At 44.4% G+C, this 25,727-nt stretch overlaps 1 protein-coding gene across 4 annotated transcripts in view; it reads right to left on the bottom strand.

The window, feature by feature from the left end:
* Window positions 1–25,727, bottom strand: part of LOC106582631 (receptor-type tyrosine-protein phosphatase T) — a 593,162-nt gene that overhangs the window by 43,948 nt on the left and 523,487 nt on the right. For all 4 annotated transcript variants that reach the window (XM_082967335.1, XM_045705246.2, XM_082967334.1 and 1 more), the window contains 5 exons: window positions 18,680–18,756; window positions 17,691–17,727; window positions 16,560–16,657; window positions 15,961–16,077; window positions 3,160–3,314 (listed from right to left, as the gene is read on the bottom strand). In XM_082967335.1, coding sequence (XP_082823461.1) covers window positions 3,160–3,314; window positions 15,961–16,077; window positions 16,560–16,657; window positions 17,691–17,727; window positions 18,680–18,756 — 484 coding nt within the window. The remainder of the gene's footprint in view (window positions 1–3,159; window positions 3,315–15,960; window positions 16,078–16,559; window positions 16,658–17,690; window positions 17,728–18,679; window positions 18,757–25,727) is intronic.

Here is a 25,727-nt window from a genome sequence, read left to right as displayed (position 1 = left end):
TGTGCAATGGATATGAAGCCGATGAGAGCTCTCCCATTTCTGTTCTAGCTGTTACGATTACCTAGTAGGTCAGTGCTGACCACAAATGCTTATTTGCTTGCTAGTAAAATAAACGTCCTGTTCCTACAGATGGTTAACTAGCTAGCTTCCTGTTGTTTATCTTATTCAATGCTCACTAAATACATTTGCATTGAAGTTAGCTACTCACAGCAGTACCCACTGGAAACAAACTGGTTCAGTAAATGTTGTTTCCACGTCATTTCAACCCAAAAATTATATGTGATGATGTTGAATCAACATGGAAAAGTCAATGTAAGGGAATTTAGTATTTTTTCCCCAAAAACGTTTAACCTAAATCCAATGAAAGGGTGACATTCTATTTTGATTTCACATTAAATTCACGTTAGTTGACAACTTAACCAAATGTAAATCAAAACTAGACGTTGAACTGACGTCTGTGCCCATTGGGTAGCTATCTATTTGTATAGCTAGCTAGCTCACTAGCAAAGCCAATAGATATCTTATCTATGTCTATGGTTATAGCTAATTTGCACATAGACATGGTTATAGTAGTCTTGCTATGGGGGTTACAAGCATCTTTAGATGAGACAGAATAAAGGCTTTTGTGAAGAGTAGTTTTAACACAAATAGTATTTAAAACTAATCAGTGACAGGGTTGTCTACCATTTACAGTTTTGTATAATTTTACGAACACCTTGAAAAAACACCTATGCAAAACCCTAGCACCCCTCTCCATCTAGCCTTTTCCATTCTAGGTATGTGTTAAAACCTACCTGACTCAAACTAAGAGACTCCTGCAGCACTATACACAGAGGCCAGCTGGCTGGCTCTCTTTCTCTCTCTCTCTCTCACACACACACACGCAACACTAGCAACTTACTCGCCCCAAGTGACGTTACAGACAGAGAAAACTAGCTATTCAATATTTTCATACTACTACCAGCTTACCTTTGCTACACTCCCACCCATTGGTTATTGTCATATCTAACGGCAGCAGAGGCCACTGGAGGTGCCATGGTGATGCCCCCTCACTTGCCCTTCAGCACGTGCATCATGGCCCTTGGCACAGCCTGTAAATTCTAATCTCCCCCTCTCTTTCTCTCTATTATCTTCCGCTGTAGGAGCAGAGAAGATGAAGAGGCAGCAATCAATATGGTACTATGACAGCTCATCTACATCCCTGGTGATATGGATGACGACAGACAACGAAAGTGCTCAAAGAGAGCCAAGTCAGCCGGCCCCCACTCACACATGAGTTGTGCCATAAATGCACTCAACTGAAGGGTTCTACAAAGTCCCAAAGGATAAGACAGGGTAAGAGAGAGAGAGATGGCTTTTCTCTAGAAATTACTTTATTTATTTATGGTACTGACTGCCCAAACACCTGGATCCACAGGTTTAACTGAATCGATCTTTGATTCCTGGAGGGGCACGTGTCTGCTGGTTTTGGTTATTTCCTTTCAATTTGTGTCCAATTAAGACGTAGACAACCAGGTGAGAGGAGTTCCTAACTAATCAATGACTACTTAAAGCATTGTCAAAATTGGGGGGCAGGAAAGAAACTTGCCAGTGAGCATGGGTAGTACAGTATCTAGCTACAGTAGAATACATTTGTGATTGACATTGGTGTTTGTCAACAGAGGGCACCCAAGAAGAAACATAATTACCTCAGTAAAGGTAAGGAAAATGTTTAGCCTGTAGTAGAGTTAATTTATAACAAAAACATATGTTTGATTAGCTGGTAGATTATTAATGGCTAGTGAGCAAGTTAAAGCTAGTATTAACTGGTTAGCTAACTGGATGTCTAAATTACTATAAGCTGACAAATGCTAGGTAGCTAGCTAGCACAAGTTTCTAGCTACCAGACAGTAACGTTTTACAAGTTGCAGTCGTGTAATTTGTCCCTCCTTTTAGTATAGATGGGTTGTTATACCATTTATAAAATGTATTTGATGATTTATGTGCCATAATTACAATGAGGACATGGTGTTCCTCGCCTCATTCCAGGGCGACTGCCAGTTGTTCTCCCCTGCTGCTAAGCGCTGCTAAGCCTTACGTTTCTCCAAGGTCGGGATATCAGAGATTATATGGTGGATGTCACTCTCCCGCAACAGGTGTGAACCCTCCTTTTTACCCAGGCAATTCTTAAAGGTTAATGTCATCAATCCAATGTATGAGAGTGCGAAGATAAGAAGGGGCAGGGGATAAAGTGGCAGTATAACATTTGCTATAGTCTCTTCCATTCTCGTCCTTGGATGTATTAGAGGGAGAAAGGTGCCCCGTGCTTCATGGGAGCAGAAAGCACAACGCCTGGCACTTGAGTTAATCCACTCTGAAAAAGTCTTAGTCACATCTGCTTTGTTTTGAGAGTCCCGAGCCAAAAGTGAAATTGCATTGTGCTATTTAGCAGCCTCTCCATGTCACATCTCATTGTGTACATGCACTCCCCCCATCCATCCCTCTCCCCCACTCCCCCTCACCTCCCTCCACCTAGCCCCCTTTGCCTGTCTGAGCTAAATGCCTCGGTCTCAAGGGGTGGATGTTTGAGTGGGCTGCGGAAGGGTGAAAGAGAGAGAGCGAGAGAGAGAGGCCTTAGTCTCCCATCGCTCTCGCTCATTCACTAAAGATGAAAGTGACGGCTCCCAGCTACTGTGGTGGTTATTTCTGTGGGGATCTGGGGAGTGCATGGGCCTGTGGGGTAGTAGGAGGTGGTAGTCAAAGAGAGTGTGCAGGTATTTGGGAGTTACCTGAATCCGAGAGTATAGTTCCATTAATCAGCCCCCTTATTTTTTCTTGCCCTATAGTTCGGGAATTAACTCTGCTGTCTGATTCCACAGCAAGTTACTAAGCAGTCATGTAATGGAGGCTGTTCGAAACCCATTACTGTGACGGGGAAACGCGTCTGAGACCTGAAGACTTGAGTTAGAGCCTTGAGCTAATGCGTAGGCTTTAGCTCAGCAGGCTAATAGTCTTGTAGCGTACAGGCTGTTGACATACTGAATGAATATGTTCAACTTGAGTCAACTTATCTGATGAAAAAGGAATAAATAAATACATATTCGAAAGCCATGAGTGATAAATATGTCATCCCAGTCATCCTGCGTTATTTGACCCACCCTCAGCATGGTCAGTATATACCTGCAGTGGGCCACGATGGGGCCGGCATCGGGAGGGTTGAGGAACTTGACCTGGCGGACGAAGCCTAGGAGGCCAGTGGCGTAGCAGGGCACCCCGTGGTCAGGCCAGCTAGTGAAGTGGAATTGACGGATCTCCCGAATCTCGTGGTGGCCCTTCTGAAAGAAAACAAATTGGAGGCTCAAATAGAGACAAACAGTGGACTTCCTGAAAACATTTGGATCAGTCGATTCCTATGAAAAATGTATGTATGCATGACCGTATGTCGCTTTGGATAACGTCTGCTAAATGGCATATACTATTTTATAAACTGTGGGCTGACAACAAAATGGAGGCTCAAATGTAGGCATTAAATCAAATTGTATTCATCACATGTTTTGTAAACAACAGTTGTGGACTACGAGTGAAATGCTTCCCAACATCGCAGCGAGAAAGAAAATAGAGAAATAATAGAAAAGTAAAACATGTAACGATAACGTGGCTATACACAAGGGGTACCAGTACCGAGTCGATGTGCAGGGGTACAAGGTAATTGCGGTAGATATGAACAGGATTTTTTGTATTTTTTATTTAACCTTTATTTAACTAGGCAAGTCAGTTAAGAACAAATTATTATTTACAATGACGGCCAAATCCGGACAACGCTGAGCCAATTGTGCGGCGCCCTATGGGACTCCCAATCATGGCCGGATGTGATACTGCCAAAGTGACAGTTAATAAACAGTAGCAGCAGTGTATGTGATGAGTCAAAAAGGTTAGTGCAAAAAGGGTCAATACAGATAGTCCTGGTAGCTATTTCTTTAACTATTTAACTAACTATTTAGCAGTCTTATGGATTGGGGGTAGAAGCTGTTCAGGGTTCTGTTGGTTCCAGACTTGGTGCATCGGTACTGCTTGCCATGCGGTAGCAGAGAGAACAGCCAATGACTTGGGTGGCTGGAGTCTTTGACAATTGTTAGGGTCTTCCTCTGACACCGCCTGGTATAGAGGTCCTGGATTGCAGGAAGCTTGGCCCCAGTGATGTACTAGGCCGTCCCCACTACTCTCTGTAGCGCCTTGCAGTCAGATGCCAAGCAGTTGCCATAACAAGCAGTGATTCAAACAGTCAAGATGCTCTTAAGGGTGCAACTGTAGAACTTATTGAGGATCTGAGGGCCCATACCAAATTGTTTCAGCCTCCTGAGGGGGAAGAGGCCCTCTTCACGACTGTGTAAGTGTTTGGACCATGATTGATCCTTAGTGATATGGGCAACGAGGAACTTGAAGCTCTCAACCCACTCCACTACCGCCCCATCAATGTGAATGGGGGCATGCTCGGCCCTCCGTTTCCTGTAGTCCATGCTCAGCTCCTTAGTTTTGCTGACGTTGAAGGAGAGGTTGTTGTCCTGGCAAGTCTCTAACCTCTTCCCTACAGGCTGTCTCATCGTCATTGGTGATCAGGCCTACCACCGTTTTGTTGTCAGCAAACTTAATGATGGTGTTGGAGTCGTGCAGTCACGGAGGAAGAGGGAGTACAGGAGGGGACGAATCACACACACTGAGGGGTCCCTGTGTTGTGGGTCAGTGTGACAGATGTGTTGTTCCCTACCCTCACCACCTTGGGGTGTCCCGTCTGTAAGTCCAGGATCCAGTTGCAGAGGGAGGTGTTTAGTCCCAGGGTCCTTAGCTTAGTGATGAGCTTGGAGGGCAGTATGGTGATGAAAGCTGAGCTGTAGTCAATGAGTAGCATTCTCACGTACAGTGCATTCGGAAAGAATTCAGACCTCTGGACTTTTTCCTATTTTTTTTACATGACAGCTTTATACTAAAATGTTTTAAATTAATTTTAATTAGCTCCATCTACACACAATACCCCATAATGACAAAGCGAAAACAGGTTTTTGAATTTTTTTAGACAAGTACTCAAATTCTAAATTGAGTTGAGGTGCATCCTGTTTCCATTGATCATCCTTGAGATGTTTCTTCATCTTGATTGAAGTGCACCTGTGGTAAATTCAATTGATTGGACATCATTTGGAAAGGTCATTTGTCTTTAGAAGGTCCCACAGTTGACAGTGCATGTCAGAACAAAAAACAAGCCATGAGGTTGAAGGAATTGTCCGTAGAGCTCCGAGACAGGATTGCGTCGAGGCAGAGGTTTGGGGAAGAGTACCAAAACATTTCTGCAGCATTTAAGGTCCCCAAGAACACAGTGGCCTCCATCATTCTTAAATGGAAGAAGTTTAGAACCACCAACACTCTTCCTAGAGCTGGCCGCCCGGCCAAACTGAGAGATCGAGGGAGAAGAGCCTTGGCCAGGGAGGTGACCAAGAACCCGATGGTCACCCTGACAGAGCTACAGTTCCTCTTTGGAGATGGGAGAACCTTCCAGAATGACAACCATCTCTGCAGCACTCAACCAATCACCCGTTTATGGTGGAGTGGCCAGACAGAAGCCACTCCTCAGTAAAAGGCACATGACAGCCCACTTGGAGTTTGCCAAAAGGCACCTAAAGGATTCTCAGACCATGAGAAACAAGATTTTCTGGTCTGACGAAAACAAGATTCTCTCTTTGGCCTGAATGCCAAGTGCCACATCTCGAGGTAACCTGGCACCATCCCTACAGTGAAGCATGGTGGTGGCAGCATCATGCTGTGGGGATGTTTTTCAGCGGCAGGGACTGGGAGACTAGTCAGGATCGAGGGAAAGATGAACAGAGCAAAGTACAGAGAGATCCTTGATGAAAACCTGCTCCAGAGCGCTCAGCACCTCAGACTGGGTTGAAGGTTTACCTTCCAACAGGACAACGACCCCAACACAGGAGTTGCTTAAGGACAAGTCTCTGAATGTCCTTGAGTGGCCCAGCCAGAGCCCGGACTTGAACCCCATCTCTGGAAAGACCTGAAAATAGCTGTGCAGCAACACTTCCCATCCAACATGACAGAGCTTGAGAGGATCTGCAGAAAACAATGGGAGAAACTCCCCAAATATAGGTGTGCCAAGCTTGTAGAGTCATACCCAAGAAGATATGGGGCTGTAACCACTCCCAAAGGTGCTTCAACAAAGTACTGAGTAAAGGGTCTGTCAGTTAAGTCAGTTAAGAACAAATTCCTATTTACAATGATGGCTTACACCAGCCAAACACAAACGTCGCTGGGCCAATTGTGCTGTATCAATTGTGATACAGCCTGGACTCAAATCAGGGTTTCTGTAGTGGCACCTCTAGCACTGAGATGCAGTGCCTTAGACCGCTGCGCCACTCGGGAGCCCAATGTTTGAAACAACTCTGGTTGTCTGCTTGAAACATGTAAGTATTAAAGACTGGGTCAGGGAGAGTTTTAACATGTCAGTGAAGACACTTGCCAGCTGGTTGGCACATGCTCTGAGTACATGTCCTGGTAATCCGTCTGTCCCTACTGCCTTGTAAATGTTAACCTGTTTAAAGTGCCTTACATGATCTACAGAGACCGTGATCGTCCGGAACAACTAGTGCTCTCACGCATGGTTCAGTGTTGCTTGCCTCGAAGCAAGCATAGAAGGTATTTAGCTTATCTGGTAGGCTTGTGTCACTGGGCAGCTCATGGCTGGGTTTCCGTTTGTAATCCCTGATAGTTTGCAAGCCGTGCCACATTCGACGAGAGTCAGAGCTGGTGTAGTAGGATTCGATCTTAGTCCTGCATTGATGCTTTGCCTGTTTGATGGTTCATTGGAGGGTGTAACGGGATTTCTTATGTGTCCTTGAAAGCCGCAGCTCTAGCCTTTAGCTCAGTGCAGATGTTGTCCATGGCTTCTGGTTTGGATATGTACATATGGTCACTGTGGGGACAACGTTGTCGATACACTTATTATTGAAGACGGTGACTGTTGTAAACTCTACAATTTTATCTATTTATTTTCACCTTTATTTAACCAGGTAGGCTAGTTGAGAACAATTTCTCATTTACAACTGCGACCTGGCCAAGATAAAGCAAAGCAGTTCGACACATACAACAACAGAGTTACACATGGAATAAACAAAACATACAGTCAATAATACAGTAGAAAAAGTCTATATACAGTGTGTGCAAATGAGGTAGGATAAGGGAGGTAAGGCAATAAATAGGCCATGGTGGCGAAGTAATTACAATAGCATTATAGCATTTAAACACTGGAATGGTAGATGTGCAGAAGATGAATGTGCAAGTGGAGATACTGGGGTGCAAAGGAGCAAGATAATAAATACATTATGGGGGTGAGGTAGTTGGATGGGCTATTTACAGATGGGCTATGTACAGGTGCAGTTATCTGTGAGCTGCTCTGACAGCTGGTGCTTAAAGCTAGTGAGGGAGATATGAGTCTTCAGCTTCAGTGATTTTTGCAGTTTGTTCCAGTCAGAACTGGAAGGAAAGGTGGGTATATTCAATGCCATCGGGTATGTCCCGGAACATATTCCAGTCTGTGCTAGAGAAACTGTACTGTAGGTTATCATCTGCTTCATCAGACCACTTCCGTATTGAGCGTGTCACTGGTACTTCTTGTTTGAGTTTTTGCTTGTAGTAAGCAGGAATCAGGAGGATAGAGTTACAGTTGAAGTCGGAAGTTTACATACACCTTAGCCAAATACATTTAAACTCAGTTTTCACAATTCCTGACATTTAAAAATTCCCTAAAATTCCCTCCTTTAAATTGTTTAACTTGGGTCAAACATTTCGGGTAGCCTTCCACAAGCTTCCCACAATAAGTTGGGTGAATTTTGGCCCATTCCTCCTGACAGAGCTGGTGTAACTGAGTCAGGTTTGTAGGCATCCTTGCTCGCACACGCTTTTCAGTTCTGCCTACACATTGTCTATAGGATTGAGGACAGGGCTTTGTGATGGCCACTCCAATACTTTGACTTTGTTGTCCTTAAGCCATTTTGCCACAACTTTGGAAGTATGCATGGGGTCATTGTCCATTTGGAAGACCCATTTGCAACCAAGCTTTAACTTCTTGACTGATGTCTTGAGATGTTGTTTCAATATATCCACATCATTGTCCTATATCATAATGCCATCTATTTTGTGAAGTGCACCAGCCCTCCTGCAGCAAAGCACCCCCACAACATGATGCTGCCACCCCTGTGCTTCATGGTTGGGAAGGTGTCCTACGGCTTGCAAGCCTCCCCCTTTTTCCTCCTAACGTAATGATGGTCATTATGGCCAAACAGTTCTATTTTTGTTTCATCAGACCAAAGTATGATCTTTGTCCCCATGTGCAGCTGCAAACCGTAGTCTGGCTTTTTTATGGTGGTTTTGTAGCAGTGGCATCTTCCTTGCTGAGTGGCCTTTCAGGTTATGTCGATATAGGACTCATTTTACTGTGGATATAGATACTTCTGCACCTGTTTCCTCCAGCATCTTCACAAGGTCCTTTGCTGTGTTTCTGGGATTGATTTGCACTTTTCGCACCAAAGTACATTCATCTTTAGGAGAGAGAACGTGTCTCCTTCCTGAGCGGTAAGACGGCTGGGTGGTCCCATTGGGTTTTATACAGGCATTTGGAAATTGCTCCCAAGGATGAACCAGACATGTGGAAGTCTACAATTTTTTTCCGATGTCTTGGCTGATTTCTTTTGATTTTCCCATGATGTCAAGCAAAGAGGCACTGAGTTCGAAGGTAGGCTTGAAACACATCCATAGGTACACCTCCAATTGACTCAAATGATGTCAAATAGCCCATCAGAAACTTCTAAAGCCATGACATAATTTTCTGGAATTTCCAAGCTGTTTAAAGACACAATCAACTTAGTGTATGTAAACTTCTGACCCATTGGAATTGTGATACAGTGAATTATAAATGAAATAATCTGTCTGTAAACAATTGTTGGAAAAATTACTTTTGTCATGTACAAAGTAGATGTCCTAACCGACTTGCAAAAACTATAGTTTGTTAACAAGAAATGTGTGGAGTGGTTGAAAAACGAGTTTTAATGACTCCAACCTAAGTGTATGTAAACTTCCGACTTTAATTGTATGTTCAGATTGGCCAAATGGCGTGGGAGAGCTTTGTATGCCTCTCTGTGTGTGGAGTAAAGGTTATGTAGAGCTTTATCACCTCTAGTTGCACAGGTGACAGAAATTATAGAAATTAGGTATGATGGATTTCATTTTTTCCTGCATTAAAATCAGTGGCCACTAGGGAGCGCGGCCTTTAGATTAGTATTTTCTTGTTTGCTTATGGCCCTATACACATCATTGAGTGTGGGCTTAGTGGTAAACAAACAGCTTCGAAAAATATGGATGAAAACTCTCTTGGTAAATAGCATGGTCCACAGCTTATCATGAGGTATTCTTACAGGTGAGCAGAACCTCGAGACTTCCTTAATATTAGAGATCGCACAAATGCTGTTGCTAACAAAGAGACCCACACCATCCCCCTTGAGCTTGCCCGATGCTGCCGTTACTTTCCTGCTGACGTATAGAAAAAACAGCTAGATATATTATCCATGTCCTTGTTCAGCCAAGTTTCTGAGAAAAATCGGATATTACAGTTCTTCAGGTCCCGTTGATAGGATAGTCTCGAACGGAGCTCATCCAGTTTGTTCTCCAATGATTCACCAATTGAATACAATGTACAGGTGGATTATTTACTCGCCTCTGTACTTTCATCAGTGTACCCGCATGTTGGCCTCTATATCGTTGTCTCTTTCTCTTCCGATTGTCGGGGATTAGGGCCTGGTCTGGCGTAAGCAGTATGTTCTGTGCCACTGACTCTTTGAAGTAGAAATCTTTATCCAAATTGAAGCTAGTGGTTGCTGTTCTGATATCCAGAAGCTATTTTCGGTCATAGAAAACGATGTTGGAAACATTATGTACAAAACAAGTTAAGATCAGCACAAAAAACACAAAATAACAGAATTGGTCAGGAGCCCGTAAAATAGCTGCTATACATTCCAGCGCCATGTAGGTTTACAGTGAACTTCTTCGAAACTGTAGGGCAAACGGGCTCCCATTACGGCTCAATAACTGAATAAATATAGCTACTGATTGGTTTCTTTAAAAAAAGTGCATTATGACAACTTGTGTGTATGGGTAACTACTGAGGGAACAAAACAAAGGGGATTTGACAGCTGGGAGACTATTGATTTCCTTTCCTCTGGATGTTCAAATTACATTACGAAATAAATATGTGTAGATAACGAGTAAAGATCTAAGATGTGACACAACAAAGCCACAATGTGTAGTAAATCAAAGATTGCGAGGAAGGTAGGTAGTGCATGGCTCGTGTTTGCCATGGCAACATGAACTCAGCAGAGTAGAAGGTGAGTGGTTCTCACTCTGCTAGGCACGTGGCATGATACTAAAATTTAGACAAGCATTGGCAGTAGAATGGCCCGAACTGAAGAGCTCTGTGACTTTCAACGTGGCAACATCATAGAATGCCACCTTCCAACAAGTCATTATCAAATTTCTGCCCTGCTAGAGATGCTCCGGTCAACTGGCTCAGCCGCGAAGGGGTAGGCCACACAAGCTCACAGAACGGGACCGCTGAGTGCTGAAGCGAGCTCAAATCGTCTGTCCAGGGTTGCAACACTCCCTACTGAGTTCCAAACTGCCTCTGGAAGCAACGTCAGCACAATAACTGTTTGTCGGGAGCTTCATGAAATGGGTTTCCATGGCCGAGCAGCCACACACAAGCCTAAGATCACCATGCGCAATGCCAAGCAGCAGCTGGAGTGGTGTAAAGCTCACCTCCATTGGACTCAGGAGCAGTAGAAACACATTCTATAATGAATCACGCCTCACCATCTGGCAGTCCAATGGACAAATCTGGGTTTGGCAGTTGCCAGTAGAACGCTAGCTGCACGAATGCATAGTGCCAAGTACATTTACATTTCATTTTAGTCATTTAGCAGACGCTCTTATCCAGAGCGACTTACAGTAGTGAATGCATACATTTCATTTCTGTGCTGGCCCCCCATGGGAATCGAACCCACAACCCTGGCATTGCAAACACCATGCTCTACCAACTGAGCTACAGGGAAGGCCTAGCAGAGTGAGAACCACTCACCTTCTACTCTGTTCATGTTGCCATGGCAAACACGAGCCATGCACTACCTACCTTCCTCACAATCTTTGATGGAGGAGGAATAATAGTCTGGGGATGTTTTTCATGGTTCGGACTAGGCCCCTTAGTTCTATTGAAAGGAAATCTTAACGCTACAGCATACATTGACATTGACATTCTAGACGATTCTGTGCTTCCAACTTTGTGGCAACAGTTTGGGGAAGGTCCTTTCCTGTTTCAGCATGACAATGCCCCTGTGCACAACGTGAGGTCTTGACTGAACTTGACTGGCCTGCACAGAGACTGTGAGCTGAGGGATGATATTTTTGGGACTAGTCTGGCTTCAGAGAACATGTCTGCATTATGAGGGAAGTCCACATCCCCGTACAGTGAGATATCAAATCTATTTCTTTGAAATACACTACATGACCAAAAGTATGTGGACATCTGTTAATCGAACATCTCATTTCAAAATCATGTGCATTAATATGGAGTTCGTGCCCCTTTTGCTTCTATAGCAGCCTCCACTTTTCTGGTAAGCCTTTCCACTAGATATCGGAACATTGCTGTGGGGACTTGCTTCCATTCGGCAACAAGAGCATAACATGCTGACCAAACCGGACGCGTGCACCATTGCGCATGCCTACGTCCGTGTGCACCTTTTTACCTGAAATACACAAGGTCCACTACTCCGACAATTAATCCACAGATAAAACGGTAAACCAAATTTAGTTTCTCATCATCTCTATAACTTTCAAGACTGGGCATTCAACTGAGACTGCTCTTCTCTGTGTCACGGAGGCTCTCCGCACTGCTAAAGCTAACTCTCTCTCCTCTGCTCTCATCCTTCTAGACCTATCTGCTGCCTTTGATACTGTGAACCATCAGATCCTCCTCTCCACCCTCTCCGAGTTGGGCATCTCCGGCGCGGCCCACGCTTGGATTGCGTCCTACCTGACAGGTCGCTCCTACCAGGTGGCGTGGCGAGAATCTGTCTCCGCACCATGCGCTCTCACCACTGGTGTCCCCCAGGGCTCTGTTCTAGGCCCTCTCCTATTCTCGCTATACACCAAGTCACTTGGCTCTGTCATATCCTCACATGGTCTCTCCTATCATTGCTATGCAGACGACACACAATTAATCTTCTCCTTTCCCCCTTCTGATAACCAGGCTGTGAATCGCATCTCTGCATGTCTGTCAGACATATCAGTGTGGATGACGGATCACCAGCTCAAGCTGAACCTCGGCAAGACGGAGCTGCTCTTCCTCCCGGGGAAGGACTGCCCGTTCCATGATCTCGCCATCACGGTTGACAACTCCCTTGTGTCCTCCTCCCAGAGTGCTAAGAACCTTGGCGTGATCCTGGACAACACCCTGTCGTTCTCCACTAACATCAAGGCGGTGACCCGATCCTGTAGGTTCATGCTCTACAACATTCGCAGAGTACGACCCTGCCTCACACAGGAAGCGGCGCAGGTCCTAATCCAGGCACTTGTCATCTCCCGTCTGGATTACTGCAACTCGCTGTTGGCTGGGCTCCCTGCCTGTGCCATTAAACCCCTACAACTCATCCAGAACGCCGCAGCCCGTCTGGTGTTCAACCTTCCCAAGTTCTCTCACGTCACCCCGCTCCTCCGCTCTCTCCACTGGCTTCCAGTTAAAGCTCGCATCCGCTACAAGACCATGGTGATTGCCTACGGAGCTGTGAAGGGAACGGCACCTCCATACCTTCAGGCTCTGATCAGGCCCTACACCCAAACAAGGGCACTGCGTTCATCCACCACTGGCCTGCTGGCCCCCCTACCTCTGAGGAAGCACAGTTCCCGCTCAGCCCAGTCAAAACTGTTCGCTGCTCTGGCACCCCAATGGTGGAACAAGCTCCCTCACGACGCCAGGACAGCGGAGTCAATCACCACCTTCCGGAGACACCTGAAACCCCACCTCTTTAAGGAATACCTAGGATAGGATAAAGTAATCCTTCTAACCCCCCCTCCCCCCCCCTTAAAAGATTTAGATGCACTATTGTAAAGTGGTTGTTCCACTGGATATCATAAGGTGAATGCACCATTTTGTAAGTCGCTCTGGGTAAGAGCGTCTGCTAAATGACTTAAATGTAAATGTAAATCTCTCCTCCTTCCTTCGGGCTTCTTTTTCTTCTTTGGACTTTATATGACGGGTTGGCAACCAACTTTACGGTGCATTACTACAACCGACTGGAGTGAGGACCTCAGCTAATCTTTCAAATCACCCACGTGGTTATATGCTCCTAAAAACCAATGAGGAGATGGCACGTAGGTATACGCTCCTAAAATCCAATGAGGAGATGGGAGAGGCCAGACTTGCAGAGCGTTGAGCATTACAAATAGAACCAATTTCAATTTAAGCGTGTGGCCACGCAGACACTCGTTGATGCACGCGAGCAGTGTGGGTGCAATGATCGAATATCATGTATGTGTAAATTTATTTCACACGCGACGCGAGCGGTGTGGTCAGCATGTAAGTGAGGTTGTGCACTGATGTTGGGCGATTAGGCTCGCAGTCAGTGTTCCAATTCATCCCAAAGTTGTTTGAATGGGGTTAAGGTCAGGGCTCTATGCATAAAGGTGAAGTTCTCCCACACCGATCTCGACAAACCATTTATGTTTGGACCTCGCTTTGTGCATGGGGGCATTATCAAGCTGAAACCGGAAAGGGCCTTCCACAAACTGTTGACACAAAGTTGAAGTCACAGAATCGTTTAGAATGCTGTAGCGTTAAGATTCATTTGCTGACCAGTCTACTCTAGTTGTCATAGTAACGACGGGTATGTGTGCAGTGTTGTAGGCTGATTGGTGGTGGCGCTTGTGCTTCCTATCACTTAGAAGTTATGTACAAGCTAAAGTGACAACAATGCCTGCCATGGATGCTTCCCAGTTGCTTTGAATGTTCAAAATCATAGGGTAAGAACACCTTTAAAGCCTCATAGGATGACATGGTCCAGCTTTCCAAACGAGTCCTTTAAAAACAGGTCATTTTTGGCTAGCCACAGAAGTCAATTAGCTAGCTTGGCAGCTGTTTAGCTTTCTAGCACATTCACTCATTTCTTTGTAAACAATTAACAAGCTAGTTACCTAACACATGTTCTTGTCAAACTGTCAACAGAGTAGCTAGCGAGCAACAAGATATGCTGAATAACAGTCTAAAACCACTTGAGGTCAAATTCATCAGATTTAACCATTCATACACAAGTCACATGGCCAGCAATCAGATTTGAAGGTGGTTTGAAATGTGGTTTGAAATAACTGATTCCATGTGATTTTTGGCTGTTCAGACTGCAGGAGAAAAAAAAAGATTAGAATCAGATAGGCAAATAAATAGGATTTGAGTCACTTCAAACTTCCAATGTGAACAAGGCTTTTGAGAATCTGCTAGAGTGAATTCACATAAAGTGAGATATCGAAACGATATATTTTAAATAGAACCCACCAATAAGGATATCAGCCAAGGCAGCAGCACATAATGGGTGTGGATGTGCGGAAACTGGAAAGTGGACATTTAGAGTATAGTATAACACTGGGCTACAGTAGTAATAATGATCACAGGCTTCACACCTCCACTCCCTTTTAACTCCCATTTAACTGTACTGTATATAAGAATATGTATACATGAATAGTGTGTAAATAGTATTTTTGTTATCTCTTGGTGTCTTTCCTATATATAACTCTTATTAATTGTATTTTTTTATTTGAAATGTAATGTATTATCTTATGTTGTTCTAGTATTTTACTGTTCTGTACATTGTCATGTATTTGTATGTTTTATGTGGACCCCAGGAAGAGTAGCTGCTGCATGTACAGTAGCTAATGGGGCTCCTAATAAACTAAACTCTCTGCGCTAATGCTAAGTGCTTAATTGCCATTTGAGTTGGTTAACTGTTTAATCACTGCATGCCAGCGCTGATATGCCGGCAAAGCCCACATAATACTTCAACACTGCAGTTAAAATATTTCGCCTGTTTGAAGTATATGGACACTTGGGTCGACAGGTGCAGTATTGAAGGTGGTAACGGTGTAAATCGGGGGTAAACTATGTCTAAGTTTGCCAATCCAATTGGCTCTGTTTTATTTTATTTTCAACAGATTGAAGTCTGTGTGTGTGTACGGGATTTAAAATCTATCTATCTGTGTGGTGCAGTAAAATAATCCCTTTGGATTCGTCCTTAATAATGCTTTTCATAATTTCAGAGCTCATTATTTGACGCAATTAAAATGATTTAATACGTTATATTTGAAAGCATAAGAAGCGTGAACCCATCACTGTGCACTGCTTTTTAAGGCCCGGGAATTAAGGTCGTGGTGTGATAGTGGAGTTCTGTAATGACAAAGTCCTGTTTCCCTTTCAAATGGGGAGTGTGAGAAGGTTAAAAATAACTTTTGCTTTCTTGCAAAACTGATGGATTAATTGCATGCCAAATTTGTTGACTACAAGCTGTTGTGTTGTCTGCTTAAGAGGCTTTTACAGAGCCACAAAAGATGAATTTCAAGACTATCAAAGCTTGTTAGTTTTGTGACTGTTCCTCTGATGTTTCCCTTTCAAAGGGAGCTAACAGAACAATGGCGTCGAATTCTGAATCCTGCATCCCAATTATATTGTGCTTCTTTCAATGCAAATCCTTACTGATTACTAGTGTTCAATTATACTCTTATTTCCCAGTTGAACAACATAGCTTCACCTTGCAGTCAACCACAAATGTAAATCCGTTTGGTTGGAATGAATGAAAACAAAACAAGAGAGCATGGTTATTGACTTAGTCGGTTTACCTTCTGGACTGTGAAGGTGCGAATGACGTACTCGGCCAGTGGCTCTGTCTCGATCAGTGTCACCTTGATATCTCCGTACACATCAGTCTCGTCAGGCCAGTACCTCACGCACTTCACCTGGGAAGAGAAACATACATGGTCAAATCCTTGTCTCTTAAAGAGGCTGTATGGGACTTTTGCCTCTGGAGTGCAAAATGGTCCTGCTCCTGAAATGGACAGAAAAAATATTACACAGGACCAATCATTTAATTCTATTTCTGTGGTTGATAGTATATTCATAATATACAAAGAGGCCTAATTGATAGGCATTGAGTTATTGTGAACATGACATTTGTTGTGAACTATTTGTTGTTGTGAACAGTAATGGTATGAGGTGTAGGGAAGGGGAATATGAGCTATGATTGACACAACCTAACCTACTAAACAACTGGCTTTTCACCAAGTGTTTTTCGAGCAGTGGGGAAAGAAACAGCACAGAAATCCATTCAGCATAAGAACGTTGATTGTTCTGCAATAACGTCACACGTTCTTAGCCACATGGCAGTGTCCCCAGAGTAGTACTCCTCTAACACCTTTCAAATCCGCAATGATGAACTCACCCTACCCACTTCCACCAGGTTCGTAACCATGACGATACTGCCAGAATTCTCTTGCCAGATCATCCTCCAGAAATCTCTCACCGTCTCCTGCATGGGGCCTGGAAGCAGTGGTGTTAAGTAAAAAATACTTTAAAGTAGTACTTAAGTCATTTTGGGGGTATCTCTACTTTACTATTTATATTTTTGACAACTTTTTCTTCACTCCTAATGAAAATAATGTACTTTTTACTCCATACATTTTCCCAGACACCCAAAAGTACTCATTACATGTTGAATGCCTAGCAGGACAGGAAAATGATCCAATTCATGCACTTTTCAAGAGAATACATGGTCATCCCAACTGGCTCTGATCTGGTAGACTCACTAATACAAATGCATATTTTGTAAATGAGTGTTGGAGTGTGCCCCTGGCTATCCGTAAATAAAATAATAAAAAATAAAATGATGCCGTCTGCTTTGCTCAATATAAGGAATTTAAAATGATTTATACTTTTACTTTTGATACTTAAGTATATTTACAACCAAATACTTTTAGACTTTTACTCAAGTAGTATTTTACTGGGTGTCTTTTACTTCAGTAATTTCCTATTAAGGTATCTATATTTTTACTCAAGTATGACAATTGGGTACTTTTTCCACCACTGCCTGGAAGGAGAAAAGAAAGCAAGGATAATATCAAGAAGTATTGGACAGAGATGATCATAACAGGAACCAGGAAGTACACATAGGAGCCAAGTGTTCGAATTGTGTCATTATGGCTGCATTCCAAATGGTACCCTATGCCTGAGAATGGCACCTTCTATCCCCATAAAGTGCACAACCATTGACTGGAGCTTTTCATTGGCTTCCCAATGCAGTTATACTTTCTGAAGAATCTTGAGATTCATGACATCACCGTCTCATCCTTCATTATCTGATCCCAGAAGGAGAGCAACTTATCCACTGCACAACCATGCCCACGATCCATTTAAGATAAGGCCCGATTTGTTATGGAACTAAAGGAATGGTGTCTTAAATTTTTTTTTTTTTTTTTTTTTTAGGGCGTCCAAGTAATTACCTCCCCTACGTCTGGGAACACTTTTCCAGCTGTCTACTGTCTTTACAGACCTCCCCTCCATCCAATGTAATTACCTTGTGTGGCGATGTAATGTCTTGGTCTATGATACCCCTGTGAGAAAGAAAAGAGAAAACCCTAAGGTGTACTGTAACAGCGCAAGGTCCTTTCCAAATCAGATCAAATCCGAGCCTCTTCATTTTCCTATCCGACAAAATAATAGGCAATTCTGTCATATTGTTCCATCGAGACAAATTGCCTTGTTCAAATGAATATATCAATTTCATATCATTAATACGACATTGTCATTTACCATATCAAGTGGGAACGTGCGTGAAACAAACACATTTTCAAATTCATTACTATTGCAACCACTGTTAGATAAATTAACAATCAACACAGTTGAGGCTCCTAGGGCTAGAGCCAGGTATAACAGTCAATTTTACCAGCGGATCCTGGCACAATTGACCCAGTCATTGTTTTATTAGAGGAAATGGGTCTTGATGACATGATTATAGATACAGCTGTAATGCCGACTTATACTGATGCCGTTTCTCGAAGTTCAGGGCATTCACAGCCCCTAAGCATAATAGAGACAATCATATGGACATTGTCATTATCGTCATTGCATGATGCTTTCATCCAAAGAACAGCAAATACATGCTCAGAAGCGCTGTGTTTGTAGCAGATAATAATATGTCAACTAAGGCACTGCATCTCAGTGCTAGAGGCGTCACTACAGACCCTGGATCAATTCCAGACTGCATCACAACCGGCTGTGATTGGGAGTCCCATAGGGTGGCGCACAATTGGCCCAGCGTCGTCCAGGTTAGGGTTTTAGCCATCATTGTAAATGAGAATTTGTTCTTAACTGACTTGCCTAGTTAAATAAAGGCTAAATAAAAAATATAATAGAGGCACATAGTAGCAGCATGATCTACTACAGTACCCATTATGCTCTGTGCAATATTTGATTGTATCTTAGTAAAGATCTGGAGTGAAAATAAGACATTATGATAAAAAGTAGCAGTCCATTCCCTTCACGTCTCCGCTGCCTCATACTTACGTCTATGTAGTTGGCATTCATGTAGTCCGAGTGGGGGTCTCCATCTAGCAGTTGCAGTCTGACACGAGTGTGGTCATCTGTGGGGTCAAATATTCACAAAGAGCAAGCCTAAAGTTACATTTACCCATTTAAGGTTCACACAACAACACCTGAACACCATGTCTGAGGACTACACCTGTGCTCCAAATGGCACCCTATACCTTATTTCCTTACATAGTGCACTATTGTTGACCAGAGCTCTATGGGCCCTGGTCAAATGTAGTGCATTAAATAGTGAAAAGGGTGCCATTTAGTACACAGATGCTGCTACCACAGATTATATGCAAAACACACCCTAGGGAGAGAGACTGATTTGTAGTATTTTAATGGCAAAATACCCATTTGTAGGCACCGTATAAGCATCAGTCACTCTGTGTAGTATATTAAACCCATGGTACCGATTACAGAGACATGTTTCTTCCTCTTTGTCAGCGAAACAATTTCCATCTCGAAACTGCCAAAAGCACCACTAGGTCCTTACACAGAGAACATGACTAATCTCACTGCATGACTGAATTAGTTACTTCAACCGCAAAATCTACCTCTCCACAAACACATGACCCATTACTGTAATTTTGACATGTAAAATCTTCAGTGTGACTCTATAGGGCTTCCTCTTGGCAATGAAGTGAGTGATGTTGATGGCAGTGGTGGCGGGGTCTGTTAGAGGAGGAGGAAAGGACCTGATGGTGATGGGTGGATGGGTAACACACTGCTTTCGCCTCACTTTGATCTGTGAGAAATGCAAATGTACTGGCACCGCAGCATGTCTCATGAATGATTTGATGCTCCTGGTTGAAAGGCCCAGCAGCCAGCCAGTCAGCAAGGCATATACCGACGAGGATAGATTCATATCTGCACTTATCATAGATATTGGCCTATAATCCAGGGTTCTCTTCTTTCTGATCTCTCTTTACTGGGCAACGATGGTTAAAAACCAAAATTCCGTTGGTCGGCCGAGCGACTCTCCTCTCCTCTTTCCCCTTTCTACCTCTCCTCTCACATAACCCCCTTAAGCCAGGAGACCATCTGCATGCACCCTGCCCTCCTCCCTTCCACAGATACATGGCATGCAGAGAGTCAGAGGTAACTAAACAAGACTGTGTCAGCTGTCACAACAAAAGCCTGCCTAAGGGGGGCCTCTCCTCAATCCGTGCCCAGAGCGGTGCATATAATTGGGCAAGGACTGGAGGCTCCGGTGTGGATGCTGGCTGGGGATGGGACTGGCCAGGGTAACACTTTATTTGGATAGTCCATCTGTAGTAAGGTTGAATCCCGGAAACGGGTTACCGAGATTTACCCCCCAAACCCACTCACTTTTCCAGGGATAAATAACTGTGAGAAACCGGTAAATTATGAAACATTATTTATATCAACAGTATGACATGAAATGGAACTGTTAAATTATATGTGATAACGAAATCTGGCTTCTCTATGGCCTTCTCTCTGCTATCTGCGTGATCAATCATCAACAGGGAGCGCAGTTCACAATGCATCGCATAATAGTAACTTATTTTCTTGTGACTGGTAGGCCTACATTTTCATCAGCATAATAAGAGCTCTGGCGACTCTTGACTGGCGGGCAGCTCTGGCGACTCTTGACTGGCGGGCAGCTCTGGCGACTCTTGACTGGCGGGCAGCTCTGGCGACTCTTGACTGGCGGGCAGCTTTGGCGACTCTTGACGGGCGGGCAGCTCTGGCGACTCTTGACTGGCGGGGCTGGGCTGACGCACTAGACACCTGATGCGTGGGGCTGGTACTTTACGTGCCAGCCTGGAGACACGCACCTCCATGCTAGTGCGTATAGCGGGAAACACCGCACCGTCGAGGCGCACTGGCGGTCTTGAGCGCAGGGTTGGCATCACCCCTTCCGGCTCGATGCTCACCTCACCCTGGCACATGCGGGGCGCTGGTACAGGGCGGACTGGCCTGTGCGTCCGTATAGGCGAGATGGTGCGTACCTCAGCGTAACATGGCGCCCTCCACCTCATACGCACCTCCCTGTAATCACGGGTAGCTGGCTTACGGCTCTTCCTTGGCCTGGCCAAACTACCCGTGTGCCCCCCCAAAAAATGTCTTGGGGGTGCCTCTCCGGCTTCCTCGCCAGCCGTGTTCCAGCATAACGTTCACTCCCTTTACCTGCTGCCTCCGCTCTCCTGGCTGCCTCCACCTGTTCGTTGTGCTCTCTCTCCTCATAGAATCGCCTCTCCGCTCTCGCCGCTTCAATCTCCCACTGCGGGAGGTGATAATCCCCAGCCTGAGTCCATGGTCCCTCTCCGTCCAGGATTTGTTCCCACGTCCATTGGTCCATCACGTTGTACTCCTGTGGCTCCTTCCTCTTCCGCTGCTTGGTCCTTTTGTGGTGGGTAGTTCTGTAACAGCTGTCTTCAGGAATGGACCAAGGCGCAGCGGGAATGTGGATACTCATAGTTTAATTCAAAAAAGAGTAAAGCATCCACGGTGAAAAACAATAAGCAAGACAGCAACAGTTTTACAGGCTATACAAACGCAGTGCAAAAACAACTACCCACAACCCCAAAGAAAAACACACACTCCTATATAGGACTCCCAATCAAAGGCAACTCAGCACACCTGCCTTCAATTGGGAGTCCAATCACCCACACAACATTTAACAAACACAAACCCCCTGCCACATCCTGACCAAGACTAACACAATTACGCCCTCTGCTGGTCAGGATGTGACACTCTCGCAATCTTTCTCTCTCCATCAATTTCATTCAAATTGCATCCAAAATAGATAATCCTGTTAAAGATAGATTTTTAGATATGTTGGCAAATTTATTGAACATTAAATACAGAAATGTCTAAATTACATAAGTATGCACACCCCTGAGTCAATACATGATAGAATTACCTTTAGCAACGATTACAGCTGTGAGTCCTTCTGGGTAAGCCTCTAAGAGCTTTGCACACCTGGATTGTACATTATTTGTCCATTATTCTTTATATATTTCTTCAAGCCTTGTCAAATTGGGTGTTGATCATTGCTAGACAACCATTTTCAAGTCTTGCCATAGATGTTCAAGCAGATTTAAGTCAAAATTGTAACTCAGCCTCTCAGGAACATTCAGTGTCTTCTAACACCAGCGTAGATCTGGCCTTGTGTTTTAGGTGAATTCATCTCCCAGTGTCTGGTGGAAAGCAGACTAAACAAGGGTTTCCTCTAGGATTTTGCCTGTGCTTAGCTCCAATCCGTTTATTTTGAAAAACACCTCAAACCTTAACGATTACACGCATACCCATAACATATTACAGCCACCACTATGATTGAAAATATGGAGAGTGGTACTCAGTAATGTGATGTATTGGATTTGCCACAAACATAACACTTTGTATTCAGGACAAAAAGTGAATTGCTTTAGTGCCTTGTTGCAAACAGGATGCATGTTTTATTCTGTACAAGCTTACTTCTTTTCACTCAGTCAATTAAGTTAGTATTGTAGAGTAACTACAATGTTGTTGATGCATCCTGTTTTCTCCTAACACAGCCAATAACTCTGTAACTATTTTAATGTCGCCATTGGTCTCCTGCTGAAATCCCTGAGCGGTTTCCTTCCTCTCCTGCAACTGAGTTAGGAAGGACGCCTGTATCTTTGTAGTGACTGGGTGTATTGATACACCATCCAAAGTGTAATTAAGAACTTCACCATGCTCAAAGGCATATTCAATGTCTGCTTTTCTTTTTTTAACCAATCTACCAATAGGTGCCCTTCTTTGCGAGGCGTTGTAAAACCTCCCTGGTCTTTGTAGTTGAATCTGTGTTTCAAATTCACTGCTCGACTGAGGGACCTTACAGCTAATTGTATATGTGGGGTTCAGATATGAGGTAGTCATTCAAAAATCTTGTTGAAGTCTATTATTGCACACAGAGTGTGTTGATCCAAGTAAATATGTGACTTAAGATATTTTTTACTGCTGAATTTATTTAGGCTTGCCATAACAAAGGGGTTGAATACTTATTGACTCAAGACTAATTTCATTTTCATTGTTAACTCATTTCATTCTTTATTAATTTGTAAAAATGATAATAATTCCACTTAAAAAATTATGGGGTATTGTGTGTAGGCCAGAGACACAACATCTCAATTGAATCCATTAGAAATTCAGGCTGTAACACAATAAAATGTGGAAAAAGTCTACGGGTGTGAATACTTTCTGAAGGCACTGTATATTTAGCTAATGAATGATGGGTTATGCATAAGCTTTTAACTTATAGCCTCTGTCTCTTGCGCAATATACACCTGCGCTCCGTTGGCCTCGCCTTAAAAAAAACGCTCCTTAGCACTTGGAGTCCCAGGAAAATCTAGACTAGAATTGTCACGTCCTGACCAGCAGAGGGCGTATTGCTTAGTCTAGGTCAGGATGTGGCAGGGGGTTTGTGTTTGTTAAATGTTGGGTTGATGATTGGGACTTCCAATTGAAGGCAGGTGTGTATAGTTGCCTTTGATTGGAAGTCCTATATAGGTGTGTGTGTTTGTCTTTGGGGTTGTGGGGAATTGTTTTTGCACTTGCTTTGTGAGCCTGCAAAACTGTTGGCTGTCGTGAGTACTGTTTTTGGTTTTCCAGTGGATACTTTACTTGTTTTGTTAATTAAAGAAACATGAGTGTCCACACTTCCGCTGCGCCTTGGTCCTTCTCTCTCATGTATGACATTTTCAACGAAGAGTACGACTTATTTTGTGACAGAATTCCCCACCACCAAACCAGGACCAAGCAGCGGAAGAAGGCTGGCGAGGACTGGGAGACACGACGGGTAAGGGAGACCGAGAGGCACCCCCAATAATTTTTTAGGGGGGGCACAAGGGCTGTTTGACGGGGCAAGAGCTGCCCGCCAGTCAACAGTCGCCAGAGCTGCCCGCCAGTCAACAGTCACCAGAGCTGCCCGCCAGTCAACAGTCACCAGAGCTGCCCGCCAGTCAACAGTCACCAGAGCTGCCCGCCAGTCAACAGTCGTCAGAGCTGCCCGCCAGTCAACAGTCGTCAGAGCTGCCCGCCAGTCAACAGTCGCCAGAGAGGCCAGACTGCCCTGAACTGCCGGAGTGGCCGGACTGCCCTGAACTGCCGGAGTGGCCGGACTGCCCTGAACTGCCGGAGTGGCCGGACTGCCCTGAACTGCCGGAGTGGCCGGACTGCCCTGAACTGCCGGAGTGGCCGGACTGCCCTGAACTGCCGGAGTGGCTGGACTGCCCTGAACTGCCGGAGTGGCTGGACTGCCCTGAACTGCCGGAGTGGCCGGACTGCCCTGAACTGCCGGAGTGGCCGGACTGCCCTGAACTGCCGGAGTGGCCGGACTGCCCTGAACTGCCGGAGTGGCCGGACTGCCCTGAACTGCCGGAGTGGCCGGACTGCCCTGAACTGCCGGAGTGGCCGGACTGCCCTGAACTGCCGGAGTGGCCGGACTGCCCTGAACTGCCGGAGTGGCCGGACTGCCCTGAACTGCCGGAGTGGCCGGACTGCCCTGAACTGCCGGAGTGGCCGGACCGCCCTGAACTGCCGGAGTGGCCGGACTGCCCTGAACTGCCGGAGCCGCCGGACTGCCCCGAGCCGCCAGACTGCCCCAAGCTGCCAGAGTGGCCCGACTGCCTGGAACGGCCTGCACCTGAGCCACCTCCAGGATAGGTGGGTTGGGGAGGGAGGGTGTAGCACAGTGCCGTTGTTGACGGCAGCCACCCTCCCTTCCCTCCCTTATGGTTTAGGGGTTATTGTTTGTTGGTTTTTTGTTGGGGTATTGGGGATTTTCTTGTTTTTCTTTTTTAGGTGCATCCTGGAGTCTGCACCTTGAGGGGGGGTACTGTCACGTCCTGACCAGCAGAGGGCGTATTGCTTAGTCTAGGTCAGGATGTGGCAGGGGGTTTGTGTTTGTTAAATGTTGGGTTGATGATTGGGACTTCCAATTGAAGGCAGGTGTGTATAGTTGCCTTTGATTGGAAGTCCTATATAGGTGTGTGTGTTTGTCTTTGGGGTTGTGGGGAATTGTTTTTGCACTTGCTTTGTGAGCCTGCAAAACTGTTGGCTGTCGTGAGTACTGTTTTTGGTTTTCCAGTGGATACTTTACTTGTTTTGTTAATTAAAGAAACATGAGTGTCCACACTTCCGCTGCGCCTTGGTCCTTCTCTCTCATGTATGACATTTTCCACGAATAGTACGACTTATTTTGTGACAAGAATAGCTTGCTGGAATTATAATTTTTTGCATTTCTTATACTAATAGATTTTTCGAAGAGATGCAAGCTCTTGTTTTCTGAATGTTAAATACAGCAGCCCAATTGAACTCACTGGGAGTTTCAATAAAGAGAGAATGCGCGATGGCGGCAGGCTATAGCAGTTTTTTAATCAGACTATCACCCATAACCACTCAATCTTCGTGAAGAGACGTGAAAGCCATCTACATCTTATTCTACTACTATATGCCATTACAATGATGAAGATCAAGGACAACAACACTTATTTAATTTAACTGTAAAAAGCAAGGAAGGAATTAAGCAACAATAGAGAGAGAAAGAGATTGGCTAATGCGCACTTCGCACAATATTAGGGGAAAATTATGAAAGGTAGCCTATATATGCATCAGATTACTAATTATAAAACATTTAAATAGGCCCTATTATTTTTCAAAATTAAAATCACATTTACTAGCCTATAATTGTAACTTTGTAGGACACATTTCCTGGACTAGTATCCCATGTTCTCTCCCAGCTTCCTGGTTTGAATGAGGTGCGTAATTCCAGTCATTATAATATAGTATAATATAATAAAGTACAGTAATACAGTCACACTCAAAAATATTAGCCTACTGGAGCTTTTAATTTATTTACCCAAGAGAGCATACTGTAGCTACACCTATGGGATTTTATGTTTTTCTGTCATGTGTCATATGCGGTAGCATATACAGTATATTATATATGCTGTATTGGATAACGACATAATCATTTGGGCTTTAATGTATGGCTCATCAGGCTCAGGTGGTATATGGTTTGAATTGTCATGCC

Source organism: Salmo salar, chromosome 22, assembly GCF_965601325.2.
Source record: "Salmo salar chromosome 22, fSalSal1, whole genome shotgun sequence".
Classification (NCBI taxonomy): domain Eukaryota; kingdom Metazoa; phylum Chordata; class Actinopteri; order Salmoniformes; family Salmonidae; genus Salmo; species Salmo salar.
Note: the sequence above shows the minus strand (reverse complement) of the source record. Positions and strands in the feature narration are given on the sequence as shown.